At 37.3% G+C, this 16,676-nt stretch overlaps 1 protein-coding gene across 4 annotated transcripts in view; it reads left to right on the forward strand.

Annotated features, from left to right (window-relative positions):
* The window catches only part of VTI1A (vesicle transport through interaction with t-SNAREs 1A), a 276,308-nt gene that overhangs the window by 160,782 nt on the left and 98,850 nt on the right, over positions 1–16,676 (forward strand). For 2 of the 4 annotated variants that reach the window (XM_069796984.1, XM_069796986.1), the window contains 2 exons: positions 9,367–9,437; positions 13,905–13,977. In XM_069796984.1, the coding sequence (XP_069653085.1) occupies positions 9,367–9,437; positions 13,905–13,970 (137 nt within the window). In that variant the 3' untranslated portion in view covers positions 13,971–13,977. The remainder of the gene's footprint in view (positions 1–9,366; positions 9,438–13,904; positions 13,978–16,676) is intronic. The other 2 variants (XM_069796982.1, XM_069796983.1) reach the window with 1 other exon arrangement.

Below are 16,676 nucleotides of genomic sequence, written 5' to 3' on the forward strand. Positions count from 1 at the left end.
TCTTTGTTTGACGAGTACAAGAGCAGAGAGGTTTTTAGTTGGGGGGGGGGGGGTTAAATATACATAGTCCTGCAAACTCAGCCTGGGTTTTAAAATCAGTCTGGATTCTTTCCTTCTTGTGTACCTCCTGATAACAGTGATTTGCCAGACCATTGGGTATTTTTCATTGTTCCCTCTGTACCCTTGCTGTGGGTTTATTGAGGTAGTGGTTTTCTCAGCATTACTCTGTGTGTAATCGAAGGCAACATTGCAGATGGAAATAACTAGCACTTAGCTCATGTGTGTGAAAAAGGAGCAGAATCCGTAGCTGCATTGGTCCTGCAGGGTAAAAGTAAAAATATAAACAAAGGAAAAATGGCTTGAGATGGGAAGATATAAGTGGAGGAAGACAGGAGTCCATAAGAAGTGTGCTGTGTAAGCAGCATGGAGATGGCTTTATGCTGATGTTTTGCCCTTTAGGTGCAGGCTTTTAAAATACTGTATATTTCAAATGAACACAGATTCTCATTGGTGGGTATAAGTATCATTATGTATCAAACCAAGATTCAAAATGTAATAAAATATGCAAACTACTAAACTTTATCACCAAACAAAAATACAGCTAAGTGAGCATTTCCTAGAGATCCCTCCAGAGGCCAGAATAAAATTCTGGGGCAGAGCTGGAACTGGAACCAGAGGCAGCCCAATAAACTATGGACTGTCCCTTCCCTCTGCTCCTTGTCCCTCCATCCCCAAGTAGTTGCTTCAGATCTCCAGAGTCCTGAGAGAAGAAACATCCTTCTCTGCAGGTGAAACCACTATCGTGACAAAACTGGTGTGCATTAGACATCACATGGTTTTCTAGTTGTAAATTACCCACTGAATAAACGAACATTGTCTTCAAGGGGGTTTTTTCTCTCCAGATTGCCACCTCTTTGGAGAGATACTACATTTTCAAGGGAAACTGAAGTTTCATGAATAATTTTTGATTCATTTTCCCTCCTTTTATAGATAAACTTTTAAAAGATTTTTTTGGTTTTTGGAGAAACCTTGAACATTAACTTTCCTCAGCCTTCTCTATATTATTAGTTTTTAAACCTCAGTACTTTCAGCCTCCAACTTTGCAATACAGTTCTTTTATATGGCATTTAGATTTTGACAGATGTAGTTGGTGAAAAAATGGGAAACGTTGAAAGGATGAGCTAATTAATGTTTCCTCAGCCTATCTAAAGTACGCTATTGTGTTAGAGTTTTGCCACATTTGTAATTTATGCCTGTTAAACCTTTGTTTTATCATCTGTTACTGACTTCTAGGCCTCTGTTTGCACTTACTGTCTGTAACGAGCATTTCATTTTATATGGAGAAAAAATGGTTTCAGTTACTTTTACTGTACCCGAAAAGGAGAATGGGATTTGCAAATGATAAATGGGGAAGTTGACTAGCTAACTAATAAAGATTTGTCTTAATCAAGTATGATTTGTCAGAACAGGAGCGCACTGGGGTCAGGGCACACGCAATGAATAATACAGCATTCACTGGAGAAAAGGACCAGGCAAAAGGCCTCATAAATATGCTGCGATTACCCATTGCTAATTCGTATTCAAAGAATGAGTTGCACTGAAGCCAGCTTCGAGGTTGCTGAGCTGTTCACCTGCTTTGTGGGCTTTCCAATGTTTAAGAAAGTTTTTATATATATATATATATATATACACACACACACACTGTTTGCAGAATGCTTTATTTTTGCACAGACTGCTACACTTTTTGGTCAATGATTTTAAGCATTATTTATTAATCATCCTCTAAGTTTGTTTTATTTTTTTAATGTCTGGACACTATTTTATTTCTGGGTTTTGTTGTTTAAATATGAATGTGAATACAGCAGGAGATAGTTCCATTCACGTTTAAAATGAATTGCTGAACACTGCAAGAAAGGTTAAAACACTTTTTAGCTCCATGGAAGTATTAAAGATCAAAGAAGCATAGACTTTTTGCTTGTGTTGCCAGCTTTCCTGACTTTCTAATCGGCCTGTGGATTCAGGATAAACCTGGTGCATCAGGATGTTGGGGGAAACCTGAACAAACCCAGATGTCATTTTATTTGGCTCTGGCTTTGTTTTCATTTGTTGACACTGCTTTTTGCTTCAAGGAGCAATTTCTCAGATTGAAACAGTCAAAGGATATTCTCTTCTTACAGATTTTCTGAGATCCTGAAGCTGAGGTACTGCAAAGAACCTTTTTCCTATTGATAAGTTTTAGCTACGTAAATGGGTCATGAAGAATCAGTTTAAAAAAAAAGAAATTGTTCCAGTGCTTACGGATATAACTAGCAGACTTTGTTCTTCGTCTTTGTACTGTTTAAATGTCATATGCTGCAGTTTTGTATAGTTAAATAAGTTTGAAAAGAATCTCTTGCTCCACACTTCAATTTTAAAACATATTTCAACATTTCAAAATGTTTTCTTCTCTTTTGAAAACCTAATGTAACTATGTTTGCTGTTTGCTGGTTGGCTGATAGTCCGTCTCATCTATTTTGTGCTCCACTCTGTGTCTTGAAGTGCATTTATTGCTTTAAGAATAAATCAGCTATAGAGGTAGGGCCAACTTTACGAGCCTCGAGCTGCTGAATGCAGGAGCCTAAGTTGCCAACTCTCTGCCTACACATTATAAGTCTTTGAAATAACCAGTACTGCAGGGTCCAAAGTAATTATTTACACTGCTTTGAGTTTATAGCAAACTTGGTAGATGGCGGAGCGGTTTTGATTAAATTATGACTATGCCTCCAGCCTTAGTTAGACGAACCAAAGATCACTGTTGTGTCATCTCAATGCTGTTTGGAGTCATAGGTTTAATTAAGTGATGGTTTGTGGCTCAAGTTTTAGAGGATATGTTTCTGCAACTTAATTTAGATGCAATCAGGATTGTTGATACTCTCCCCTGCTAAATCGCTTTCAGAAAAGTTCAAGATTGGCAGTACTGTAATGAAGCAGCATCCATTCCCTGCACCGAGCTGAGAGCGAGCAGGGACTTCGTCTGTCCTGACAGCACTTAAAGTAGTAGGAAAAGAAGATACTGAGGGTTGGTTCCCAACTAAACTTACGTGATTGAAATGGGGGTAGCAAGCTGTTTAGTTATTGATGCACTAACCAAGGATTTCTTTTGCCTTAGAACTTATTTGAAGGAAGGGGGGGGAAGAAGATGCAAAGGGAGGAACTTGGAGCAGATGAGCATTGCCGAGCTGGCGCGTGGCTAGAACAATGGCTGGACTTCAATGTAGACAAGCGCTCAGGAGAATCAAAGTCTGCCACCTCCTGTGAATGTTGCTCTGAGGACGTTAGTAAGGGAGCTCAGCTAGATGGGTGATGGGAGTAGACAGAAAAAAATACATCAGTTAGTGAGAAATGAGTAGTTTTATACCAGCAGATTGATGTAAGTTAGGATTTCAGAAAAGGTATGAAACCTTAGAAAAAGAAAAGGCTACTGGAGGTGAAGTTACTAGGTCTGTCATATATCTTCTTTCTCCTTTCTTTTTCCTATTTTCTTCTCATTCAACTGCCTTATTTTTGCCTGGGGAAGGACAGAGTAGGCCTGGACCATGGGAGGTGTTGGTTATGAAATGCTCCCAGTTTGTTCTTAAAGACATGTGGCATCTTCCTCAAATATCTTTTCTTCCTTATTTTGAACAAAGCACAAAGCTTGAATTCTGATTAGGTGTTCTGGGTGTTTTTCTTTCTGGTTTCCCTGACCCCGGGATCAATGGACCCCTTTTGCTGTTGGCCAATGAAAATAATATCATGAACATCCATTATAGCTTATAAGGACCTTTTCCATTTGAAAGATGTTTGTATTTTAAGTTTGGTGGACATCTTGGTATTTAAGTATTATTGGATTTCGGAGGATTGGGATGTATTTTTAGGTGTCTTTTGCTCTCACAGTAGACTGGGCAACTTCTTTTATCCTCTCTTGCAACTGAACTTCTGACAGCTCTGGAAGTGTTGATGTCCTCAGTGTATGCTGTTGACTGTCAGTACTCTTTCTACTGGTATGGCATTCGCTTCTGCTAAAGAGGCCAACTAGTCCCTATAGCATGTAGCTAATTTTTATTTTATTGTGTTAAGTGACCACTTAACAGCATGCAGATTAACTTCTCTGTGGCAGATTCTTGAGGCATTTGAGCACCAATTCTCATGTTTCACTGTTCTGTTAATGCTCTACAAATTGTGTCTCCATTAGCTTATAGCCATTATATTATCCTCCATTTATCTGTATTAACCTGTACTTGTCGTTTAATAACTTTAATGATCTAAATCCTATCTAAATCCTTCTGTCTCTAATTATATTGGCTGTTCAATGTAAATATATATCAACTGTGAACCTGTAAATTTATAGGACTTTTACCTGTGTCCCTACACTTAAAGATGTCATCACTTTCTTTATTAACTTTCTGCTGTCAAAAGCATAAAGCATTTGACTCAGCCCTGAATTCTTCTAACTCCTGCAACATATATTTTCCACGTTTGTAAATCTGCTTGCTGTCACCTCTGAACAGCTAGCATTTAACACTTTCTAGCATTTTTTTCCAGAAACTGCTGTTGCTGATTTATCTCTCTTAGTCTCCTAAAATCTACACTTTTAACCTGTCCAAAACTGAGTAGCTTTTGGAAAAAAAGTGTCCCAGCCTTGAATATTTTTACTGAGTTTCTGCCTGTGTCAGCGTAGTTCTTCTCCAACAATCTTCCATAAGCTTTTGCTACATCTTCAGAGCATGCAATGTCTCTGTGCAAAGACAACACAGAATTGCACTCCCCAAATGGTGTTATTCACTAGGCAAGGCTGAGGATCTCGGGGTGGAAGTGTTCTCTATTCCTACTCTGATTCCTTCTCTCACAACACACAGTGTTTTTTTGAGTTTATTTCATGATTCTGTAGAACAGCCATCTTGATTTTTAACATGATCTTCTGCTTTTCCCAGTGTAAATTAGTTTGTCTTTTCCCACCTCTAATGACGTAGCTCAGATGCATGCATTGTACGTATGATGAGATTGGGCAAATCATACTTCCAGGTGTCCTCTCCATGATGTCGTTGTTTTCAAGCTTTTCTTACATTTGAAACCATATCAAGATATCTGCTGCCTCTTATGAAACGTATTTTTATATATGTATGTGTATACACACACACACACACACACACACACAGAGGGGACACTTTAAGAGGAAAAGTTCTGTATAAACTATTTTGAATTATTTTATTTTTCATATGAAAAGAAAAATGGGGACTCTGTCTTCAAAATTCATAAAAATGCATGTTTGTTTATCCAGAAGCCTGGAGAGGCTTGTTCCATATCATTCCTGTCTCTTGAGTAAATATATTAGTCATTCTTAAGGAAAAAAGTATTATTGACTTGAGTGATTAGAAAAAGCTCTTTCAGAATCAGTTTAGCTGATAAAGTAAATAAATACTTAAATGGCTGGAGGCAAAAAAAGGAAAAGAAAAACCAGTCAAGCACAACTTATTTTGCGTCCTTGATATGTGTGTAGGTATTAGAAATCAAGCTTTGAGAAACATGTATTAAATAATTATGATTTGTATGTATAAAAAAATACTGCATATATGTTACAGGCAAATTCCGAAGTAAGGGCATATTCAGGAGTGTAAAGCATCGCTAGAAGTGATCATTGCCTTTTGGGTTTATCTCAATATAAAAGTTGAAAACCATGTGTCAATTTTTGCACACATGAAGGGGGAAGTTGAGTTTGCATTTTGGGTTTGGGTTTTTTTTCTTCAGTTGGGAAAAGCATTTTCATTCTTCTAATTAGTTTCGGTGTTTGAGGATAAGAAATGTTTGTGGGGTTTTTTTGTATAACACAGTCTCATAGAACCAGGCACCATTTGTGTTGGACCCACAATATAGCATTATTAAAGTGTTCAGCACTGAAGAGGCTGATTTTCCATACCTTGTTCAAACACCTTTAAGGCAGAATACATTTAGAGCTGTGAATTTTAGCATTCACCCTTTAAGGCTGATGCTTGTTAATATTAAGTTATGTACTTTTTCAGAATTTTTTTTTCTGTTCATCACAGCATTGTTTAAGACTGAGATAATTGCTATATTGAATGTTCCTGCCCTCTGTCAGTACATAGATAATAATGATGTAAATGCATTCACCCTTCTGCTTCTCATAGTTTAGCTGTAATTTTAGAACATAATTTTATGCATCTCTTTGGGAATTTTGGTTAGAAAGGGCAGCACCACACAGGCTTTTGTAGGACTTGGGACAGCACTGTACTAAACATTGTCTGTACATACCGACTAAAAGGATGGGATAATTCCCAAATAATTGACGTTGTTAAGATTCTGTGGAAATAACACCATTACTGGTAACATGCAACACCCTTCAGTTTGTGTATTGGTCTTAATTCATGCATCTGCGCTACTGTATATCTTGGAACCCTGACCTTTTCACATAACTGTAGTAGCATCGTCAATGATTTGCATTATAAGTAGTCTGGAAAGATCTATACAGCACTGTTGCACTAAAAGCATGAATCTGCCACATAGATGAAGGTTTTAACTGGCAGGAAAACATCAGAGTCATGGGGAAACTTGAAAAATTATAGCAAGCACATAGCAATGATATCAAGCTTGTAATTAGCTGTACTGTGGGCTAACGTTACTTTTTTCCAGTCCTGGGCACCTTCAGTTGCAAACCAAGTGAGGAGACATGTCTTCATATCATTTATAAGTCTGGTTTTTCTTTATTTATTAATATTTTTGTTTGACTGTCTTGACCTTCCAGCTAAAAATCAAGTTTCACTGTCATCAGTGAATTTTCTGAGTAGAACGAGTATATGAAGAGGATCTGTGGATAAAGGTGTCAATTTATGTTTGCAAACTTATTGTGAGATTATGTTACCTCCGTTATGTCTCTTTGTTCAACTTATGTTGTTATTTTAGCCCAAAAAAGGCCAAAGATCATCAACTAAAGTGCATGTAGAGTAAAGCTGCTCCTGTAAAATTGATGATCCGTCCAATTATTTATCTATAGAGGCTGCTGGGAAGAAACGCAACTATCTCAGTTCTCAGACCCCTCTGCTAGGTTGAACTTCATGGCTGAAGGTTTAATCCCTAAGTGTCATATCAACAATTCATTCTGTGATATTCCGGCTGACATGCTCTCCTTCCTTATTTATTGATGTCTTCAGTCATCGACAATGAGAGGAAAATACACTATTCGTCAAAGTGACGGTGTTTTACCCTCACTTACAGTTGATGCTGCTGTCACATTGATGGTTGGAAAATAAACTCAATCATTATAAAAAGCTAAGAGTGTGAACTTGCCAGTGACAGGAAGAAGATGAAAAAAACCCCACAGTAACTTGCTTAAAATTGGTGTAATAAAAATAGAGCTGTTTCCTATAAAGATATTTTTGAGCTTTGTTTATGAAATACCAGGCCATTTTAGCCATTTACTTTATAGTTATTCCTTTGAAGGAAAATCTGTTCCTCGCACTCCTTTATGTCTGTGCAAACATACGTATAATTTTTAGCAATAAATACTTGTTATCATTTCACCTCATGCCACTTGGTTAGTAATTTGTTGATTTTTTTCCTCTCTATTTTTAAGGGATTTTGCTTTGTTTTTTTCTCCCCCAGATTACATTGAATGCATGTATCTGTCTATTACAGTATTTTGAGTGCTTTGATGAGGAATAAGCTCAGTATAGTTTCATCCAGTAAGTCCTTTGACATGCAAACATAGGCAAAGCTCTCTTGAATTGCTTTCTTAGGCTACCATTTGTATAGCTGTACTGCACCGTACAGCTTTTTTAACTCAATAACCACATATCTTACCACATTTCACCTTTGGGAGGCATTGTATATACAGCTAAAAGTAAAGAGCAGCAAGCCAAGAGGGACAAGATAGCATAATGAGGATGTCAATTTGTGGTCAGATATCTGAGGAAATATTTATCTTACTTGTACTGTACTTGGCAATAGATAGAGAAATATATATGTAATGAATTTCCTTAGACTTTATCTGGCAGAGTGTCTGCATTGTGTTAAATGGATTTAGAAAAAAAATTGCTTGTCTCAAATTTTCAAAGTTTGAGGAGATTCTACTTTGGATTGTTTCCTGAGAATGAACTTTATCTATTAAAAAAAATAAGAATAGTCATGTTTTCTCTACTAACATACTGGTGAATTTTTAATGATTCATTTTCTTGAGACTTCTCAAATAATGACATTTTAAGATCCCACTCATTCACCAGAACAAAAGCAAGGCATGATTTTTGTTGTTTATGAAAAAAACCCTCATGTTTTCGTAGTTTTACTCTGGTTTTGTGCATATCTCTGGCAAGCTAGCTAAGCAGCCAGAATGAATGTGCACAGAAATGCTGGTTGTCTCACACGTGCTGTGTGTCCTGAGGCAAGCTACAGCTGCTTCAGCTCCTTGTGTCTGTTTCCCCATCTGTAAAATGGGAATGATTTAACTTATTTTTCTCCTTCGGGGAAATATTTTTCTCCTTTGGGGTTTCTTAATGTTTCTATAGGGCTTTGAAGATTAAAATCTCTTCTCTATACTTGCTGCTAATATTTCAGTGTTAGAGGAGCATTTGACTGAAGCTGTTTGAAGAGTAAAGTTTTGGTGTCTTGTGTTGTCTTTGTACCGTATCTTGAGGCCTCTCCACTACAATTTTGCAACGTTTGTTTCAGCACAAGCTGCGGATGCAAACAACCCCTGCGTCAACAAACGGTGATGACAATAGATTAATATATATGTCTGCTATTAAAACCATCAGGAGATCCATTACGGCATATCTCTAAGCTTGCCAGAAATAGTCCATGATGGAGCAAAACAGTCCCCAGTAACTGGCCTTAGCCTGAAATAGCTTTCATAGGAGCATCAGTGGTAACTGCTGAGAGGCACAGAGAGTGGTTTTCTTCTAATATGACTTCTCAGTGTCTTTAGAGAGATCTCATCATAAGGATGGCTGGTGTTTTAGCATAGGCTTCCTGACTTCCCTTCTGTGACAAGGAGTGGCCTTAAGGAACGTGTGGGAAGTACGAATACCCAGCACTTAGAGCAAGTCTGAAAGCCTTCGTGCCTTTGCTTCGCAGACCACAGGTCACCTCAGGTGAGGGCCTAGACAACCTCGAGAGATTGCAGGGGGACAGCTTCTGGTTTGGTTGTTACTTCTTCAGTTTTACGTTGCTTGAAAAACTTAAAATTTAGTATAATGATGTCTTCCTCTTTGCAGTTAGGAGGAGTGATTAGGCTACCACATGTATTAAATGCCGTTGTTACAATCTAGCCTGGCAGTTTGAGGCCTTACAGTCGCAAGCTATATCTTTCATGATCTACATTTTGATTTTTTAATGCAGAGCAGATTGGACAGGAGATGCTGGAAAACCTCAGCCATGACAGAGAGAAGATCCAGCGTGCTCGGGAAAGGGTAAGTTTGATAATAAGTAATTGCTGATTTTATATGCTTTGGGCAAGTTCTGTGTGCATGCAAAAATAATCCAGCATATTGGTTAGTTTCATATAAATCAACTGCTACCATGAGATGTAATCACCATCTGCAGCAAAGCACTTAGAAAGTGTCTTATATGGGCCCAATCCTGCAAAGCCTCTCCTGCAGGGAGTCACACTGAAGTCACTAAACCCGCTGTTGGAAGCAAGATTTCTGTCACTAACATCACAGGTAAGTCAGCTTTCTGTCCTTTGAAGGATTTGTTATAGTGTCCATTGCAATGACGTCTTGAACTTTCTATGAAACAAAGTTCAGTATTGTAATTTAGCTTCTAATAATTGATCAACCTTGTAGCTGCAAATGCTAACAGTTGCCTCCTTAGGCAATTCTGTGTGAACGAACAGGTAGCAGTTTCTTACACTGCTGCTCTGTCACTGCCGTCAAGATAACAGAACTGTGTCAGTTTTGGCTTCTGTTGCCTCCACAGGGGTCAACTCTACTCTGTAGCGTTATTGAAGATGCTCAGGAGCCCATCCCATCCAATGCATACAACTTCTCTGAAATTTGCCTCCCTGGCTCTGATTTCTGCTTGCAGAACCAGGAGTGACGGCAGCTGTGACTTTCTGCCCATGACGCATCGGTCAGATACTTTCCTGAGTGTCCTCCTACAGGCCACTAGCTGACCGTTGCGGCTGAAGAAAACTTCTTTATCTGTCCCAGGGAGTTTCTTCACCTGGATAGCTTTGACTGGTAAAGCCTCCTATGATGGCTTTAATGAGGCATTTTCTGTCAGCTGTACCAGTTACTTTCTGACATCCTGGGCATTAGCTACTTTAAAACATTAAATATAACTAAATCATTAAATGTAACTAAGGATTGTGGGCATTTACCAGGTGTTGTTCAGGCAATTTTGTATCTTATTTCACCTCCACTCCTCACATCCCTAGTGACTGCTGAATCTGAGACGCTTTGCTGTTTCTAGCTGGACAAGTAAAACCTAGGCAACAGAGATGAATAACATGTATCCCTTTCTGCTGATCCTAAAAATCCTCAGGAAAGAGAAAGCGGGAGGATAGTTCTGGTGACTCTGTGTACACGTGGTTCATAGCATAACTTTTCCTTTTCTGTGCTTTCCACCTGAAGAGCAAATTTCTTTGATGGCAAAATCTGTAAGCTGCAAGGAGCAAGATTAAAAATAAGGGTATTCTAGGAAAGTGTATCCCATCACAGTTCAGTGAAAGACCTCTTGTCACAAATGGAAGATCTCAAATTCCAAGTTTTTATCACATACCACCTAAAATATTTTGTTTAGGGAATTCAGAAGAGTTCTCCAGTAGAGCCACAGGAGTGCTGTCCCAGCTGTCATTATAGTCAGAGGTACAGTCAGGGATGATCTTGGATAACTTGGCAAGTTTTCCATTCTCTGGAGATTTTTTAAAGACCAGGACAGAGGGTACTCTGTCAATGCATAGTAGCTTTACACTGAATACACCGAGTTATTATTGAATCAACCAGGGAACAGACTTGTCTTCTGAAAGTTAAATGTCAGCTTGAGTATGATGGTCAGTTCTTAGCAGTTCAATGTTGTGAAAATTAGGAAGATTTTCTTATGAGCAAAATTTAAATGAGTTAGTGTCTCTATAGTTTGGTTAAATTTACATAAATGAGTTTTCCTGTCTGTAGAGTAAAACATTTCAATGAAGAAATATACAAGACGTAGCTAGTATCATTTCAAATAAATGAAGATCATGTGCAGTGCAAAATACATGTGTAATAATAGTTGTGAAGAGGAATTCTCTAAACTACTTTTTTTTTAAAGCCAAAGAGAAGGAATAAAAGATCTGCTGCAAGTCAAATAGGCTAAGTAGAGTATAAAGGACTCTAAAAGGTGCAACATTTTTTAGGAAAACCTCAAATTAAAATGTGTCTAAGGCAGACAAGATATCAACATCAGCATCTTGTTCATCTTCCTTCCTTTCTCATTCTTAATATTATTTTTTTAAAGCTTTCTTAAACACCGTGTAGATTTGCCATTGCTAATATCAAAGCATCTTTCAAAATGTTTTCACTACAGCAGTTCTGTGAAACAAGGAAGTGCCATCATATGCCATTTAACAGGTTTGCCATGCCACCAGTTCTTTGGCTTCTGCAGTGCACTGGTATTGCTAAAGAAGTGATTGAAGAACTACCATCAGATACTGCAGTTTTAAACAAAAACAAACTTACAGTTTGAAACTCTTTGTGTTGTTTTTTCTGCCAATGCAGGAAAAAAAGGTGGGTTTTTTAGTGTTCTCTTGGGAGGTAGCTAGAGATCTTCCAACTCTGTGTGTACGTGTTTGTTTCTTTTTTAACATTTCTTTTGCTTATTTTGTGGGTTTTTTTATTACCATAAAAATATGAGGTCGTCTTGCTTAGAGGAGTTTGTCAGACCTCTAAGATTCAGCTTCCCCTTCCTAACTATCAGGACTGATTCTAGCTGTCAGGTAGAATCCTGCAGCAAGAGAGGAAAGTTAGGATCAAACATATAATGGTAAAAAGGAGAGCGCTACTTTTCTGTGAAAAGGGAGGAGAAGCCCCAAGTGTTAAATGCATCTTTATGAATAATAAAAGACCAACGTAAAGCATACATTTGTACTTCAGATTCCCTTCTAGCATAGATAAGAACTTGGCTTTTTAATGAGCCTTTTAAAAATTACTGTGACGTTTTTTCCTCCGTTACTTGTGTCAAACTGGGCTAAACTGCTTTTCTGGAGCTTGAATTGTCTAGATGAATCAGGAAAAAATGAGGGAATGGCCTCCTTGGAATGTAATGCTCATCTTTGTTCCATCATGGCACATAATTACAGAGATCTGAGTCAGTGTAAGCCGTCCTACTGAATATGATATTGCTAAGAGCAAGTCTTGGATGGTGGTATCCAGTCCTTAATACCTTTTACAGGACCAAGGAGGAAATTTATGCAGAAAGGTTAAGTGTCATTGATTGCAACTACTGATTTCAGTAACAAACATTAAATCTGGTAGCAAATATTTACAGTATTGGGTTCCAGAATAGAAACTGATTTTAATATTGCTGCTATGCATATATTCAAGATATAATAGAGGTTTTTTATGGTGAAGGTGATTTGTTATTGGAAGACTGCCGCTTTTCTTGGCAGTGTTACTGTTTTGATGGTTTTATAACAGAGGATGCATTTTGTCTTCTACAACAAAGTTCTTTAGTAAGAAGTCAATGAGTCAGGTAATCCTTTCAATCTGATTTGATAATGAAGAGGTAAATATTCGGCTTTCAGAAGGAGAAGAATGTTTTTATGTATGTACACACAGCTGTGTTTCAGGGCACTAGAAACAGTGGTGCCTGCTATTTCATAACTGACAGTCATTACATCATCATTTACAGTAGATTTTGATGTTCCACTGGCTCCAAGAGTGCCAAAAAGTCCAAAGAAGTCTCTCCTTCAGCTATGAGTAGCAAAAGAGGCAGTAGGGTTGTAACTCTCTTCTTCCTATACACTTCTTCATTTCTAGACATCGTTTTGTGGGGGACTAATAAACACAAAAATAGAAAGAAGGTTTAAATCCCTTTTAAAGAACAATAGAAGCAGTTGCTCTTTTTTAATATGAAGTTCATTTGCTTCATAAATTTTCATCTCCCCAATTTTTTTTTTTATTCATTTGTGCTTTTACTGATTTTGCAAGTTTTTTGAGAGCTGTAGAACAAATCAGGTAATTAAGTTTAGCTGTAAATGTAGGTTTCCTGTGTCCTAATATACTACTAAAAATTTTACTTTCAGTGACTGAGTGATCCTTACATGCAAAAATATATATTGTACAGCTGTGACTTATGTACATACTATACACTGTTCACAAAGTATTTGGGCATCCATCCCAGTGGTGGCTGCTGTAAGGTCAGTACAAGTTTTGTGTTTAAGAGACAGTATAGGCATATTTCTTTTACATGGAATTGGTAAAAGAACACTGTTCTGTATTACTGCTTTTTCTTTAAACTACTATCTTTGAAAAACAGTGGAAGAAAGATATGTCTGTTTTTCATTTCCTAAAGCATCAGGAACACAGCACATGGCTGCCTTCATCCCTTGATGCCCTCACTAATGTACATAACCAATAAACATACATACATCAATGGGAATTATGGATACCAATTTATATAGCTTCAGCCTGCAACCCTTTATTTGTAAAGCTTTTGCTCTTTATCCTGGTTCATCTTTGTTGCCTCAATGTCTTATCTTCTGTTGGTTTCATCTTTATGTAAGTGAAAACCAGACAAAACATTTTTAAATTTCAGAGCTTTGGTGGCTTTCTTACATGTCAGTTTGTTGTGGGCTAAACCTGAAGTTGATTCACTCAAATGACAGTAGAAATATCTGTCCTTTGTACAGAATGGAGTACGTGTGCCTTTTGCCTTTAATGGGACTCTTTTCTCCTCAGCTTAGAGAAACAGATGCAAACCTGGGGAAGAGTTCCAGGATTTTGACGGGAATGTTGCGAAGGTAAGGCCAAGGTAGGGACACTTCTGCTCTTTCTATTTTGACTCTGTACCTCCATGCCTTTATTTTTAGCTTTAATTCAACCTCAGCATTTTGCTGATGTACCTGATTTTTTTTGCACAGGCTGCTATGTAGAATGTCTTCAAATAAATGCTGATAATGAAGCAGGTGTGATTAGGTAGAAGACTTTATCACAGCTACAGAAAGAGTTTTCTGTAGCCTGAGGGATTACCCCTTGCTCAATCATTTCTCATCTTTGTTTCTTTGTATTTGGGGTTTTTTTTCTGTGTGTGTGTTCTAAAATTAAGCTTTTTAGTGATGATTTCCTGTGTTCCTTATTCTTGAGTGATTTCTGTGTTTTCAGGGGTTTTTTACCTGTTAGATTTTATGTGAGAAAGTTTGTAAATGTTTTGGGGCAGCGTAAATTTACACACAGAGAAAAGGTTAAGAAGATAAATTCTGTCTGAATAGACGGGGCAGACACATTGTCAAACCTTGTGGGTTTAGCATGTTTCTTCCATGTTTTCGATGTTACGAAAATTGTCCCTGGGATTAAAGTGAGGTGAAACGGAAAGGAAAAATTCACAACATCCTAAAAATCTGTGTGGGACTGCAAGGAGGGAGTTATCCAGTGATTACTACCCACCTTAAATTTACATTGGTACCTTCCCAGACAGATTTTTTGAATTAGTGGCATCTCTGGATATGTGTTCTTTAGCGAGTGAAACAGCACCTGAGCTTCTCTGTGATGTCCATAGTTCTGTATATATTCAGCTTCCTGAAGAGGAAATGCATCTCTCTAGTAGGTGGTGTCAGGTGCTATGAAAACACAGTTTTAAAGGAGTTTAGAGCATCCTCAGAAGTCGTCAGTATGAGATTACCCTTGCCATGGGCTTTTATGTTGCATATTTGCTTAATGCAATTTTCTTATTTTTAAAAAAAAAAGAAAAGAAAAAGAGAAAGTTTTAGCAGAGTTTTTGATTTGTCACTTGGCTTGGAAAATACCAAACCCAGAATTTACTAAGTTGTTCTTTAGTCTCCTCAGAAAAATATCTTTGTTGGTTCCTTGTATACCCAGTTGGCAAAGGTTAAAATGACTGAACCTTATGCCTTCATTCCACAGATTTCTTACAATTCCAACTCCAAACTGTTACATATAAAATTCTCTGATTAAGAGTAATATGTAAATGACACAAGCTAAATTCAAAATCCATGGAGAAAGGAAGTGGCAATTGAAAGGGATGGTTCAGTGCCTGTAGACAATCAAAATAAACTATAAAAAAAATGAACGAAAGAAAAGACACAACCAAACCCAAGTCTCCCCAGGAAGGGCTCTGTGACATGAGCTGTAACGAATATTCTGCATATGTCTCCATTTTGTCAAATCTCATTAAAGGGGTTTCTTGCTTTATGTCAATTGAGCTGTCCAAAAATCATTCATCATTTTAGTGTAAAAAAAAATCATGCAGTTATTTAAATAATATCATATTAATGTTAAAGTTCAGCTGTCATTTAATAGTATGGCTTAATCAGACATAGCATTTAGGAAAAATAGTTTTTTCGGGCTTTACTTGGCTTTCAGGTTGGCAGATTCAAATAAGGATTTATGGGTTTCTAAACCAATGTATTCTTTCCATGTTTATGCTTGAGGTACCTCAGCCTTTTTTGCAGCACCCTGTAGTCTGTTATTTTCAATAAAATAAAGTATCTCCTCATATTGTGTTTGAATACATTTGCAAGTAATTTGGAGAAGCTGAAACAAAAACATATGCTGTAACCTTTGACTTTGTTTTGTGTTTGGGAATCACAGTTAGGAGTCCTAGTTTATAAGTGTTCCATAACCCAAATGAAAAATGTGATCTTTCTGAAATATACTTGGGCTCTTCTTTTTAGACAAAAGGATTTTGTAGTCAAACACCAAGATGGCATGTTTCTGTTTGTCAGAAAGGCACTGAATTTCCTTTTTCTTTAACAAAAATGTTGAGCTGAGTCACCCATCTGGATGAAAGGCAGGTTAGGATTTAAGCTAAGTTCAGGTAAGTGTGCCAAAAGAAATGCCTTGGCATAGATGCAACTTGCAGTAGAAGATTCTCAGAATGTTATTTAAAACCACATTATAGATAGACCTATGGTGAATTTAATTTGTTTATGACTATTGGGTAGAAGGGTCTAGCATTATCGCAGCCTCAGCATCATCCCAATGTTGTTTAGTCACAAGAATTATCATAAAATACAGACCCCAAGAAATCAGCACAAATTAGATAAATACAACTGTAAGAAAAATAATTAGCACAGATTGGCAGATGTGTCCTAATTTCTGCATACTTCAGTACATACCACACAATGTTTTGCTTAATTACTGGAACAAATAAAGAAACACACTGGAGAACTATTCTTTACATCATTATTATACAGAAAAGGTAATGTTAAACTGAACATTGTTCAACTTAGTTGCTGCTCCTACAATAATGTATTTGCTGATATGCTTGAAGTCATATGCCAGGCTAAAACCCTGTGCATCAAATTAATGCCTAACTATTTCTATTTTTACTGTCTGGGAAAAGTAAAGCAGCATCTCTTCTGAATCCGGCCAAATATATTAAGAGGTAAGATATTTAGACAGCTACAGGGCTAAATTACTCCCTTTATATGACCTAAATTCCCTGGCCATGTATTTGTGCAAGCAAAAAAGGTTCTGGAGATGGGGAATAAA

This window comes from Haliaeetus albicilla, chromosome 11 (genome assembly GCF_947461875.1).
Source record: "Haliaeetus albicilla chromosome 11, bHalAlb1.1, whole genome shotgun sequence".
In the NCBI taxonomy this organism is placed as follows: domain Eukaryota; kingdom Metazoa; phylum Chordata; class Aves; order Accipitriformes; family Accipitridae; genus Haliaeetus; species Haliaeetus albicilla.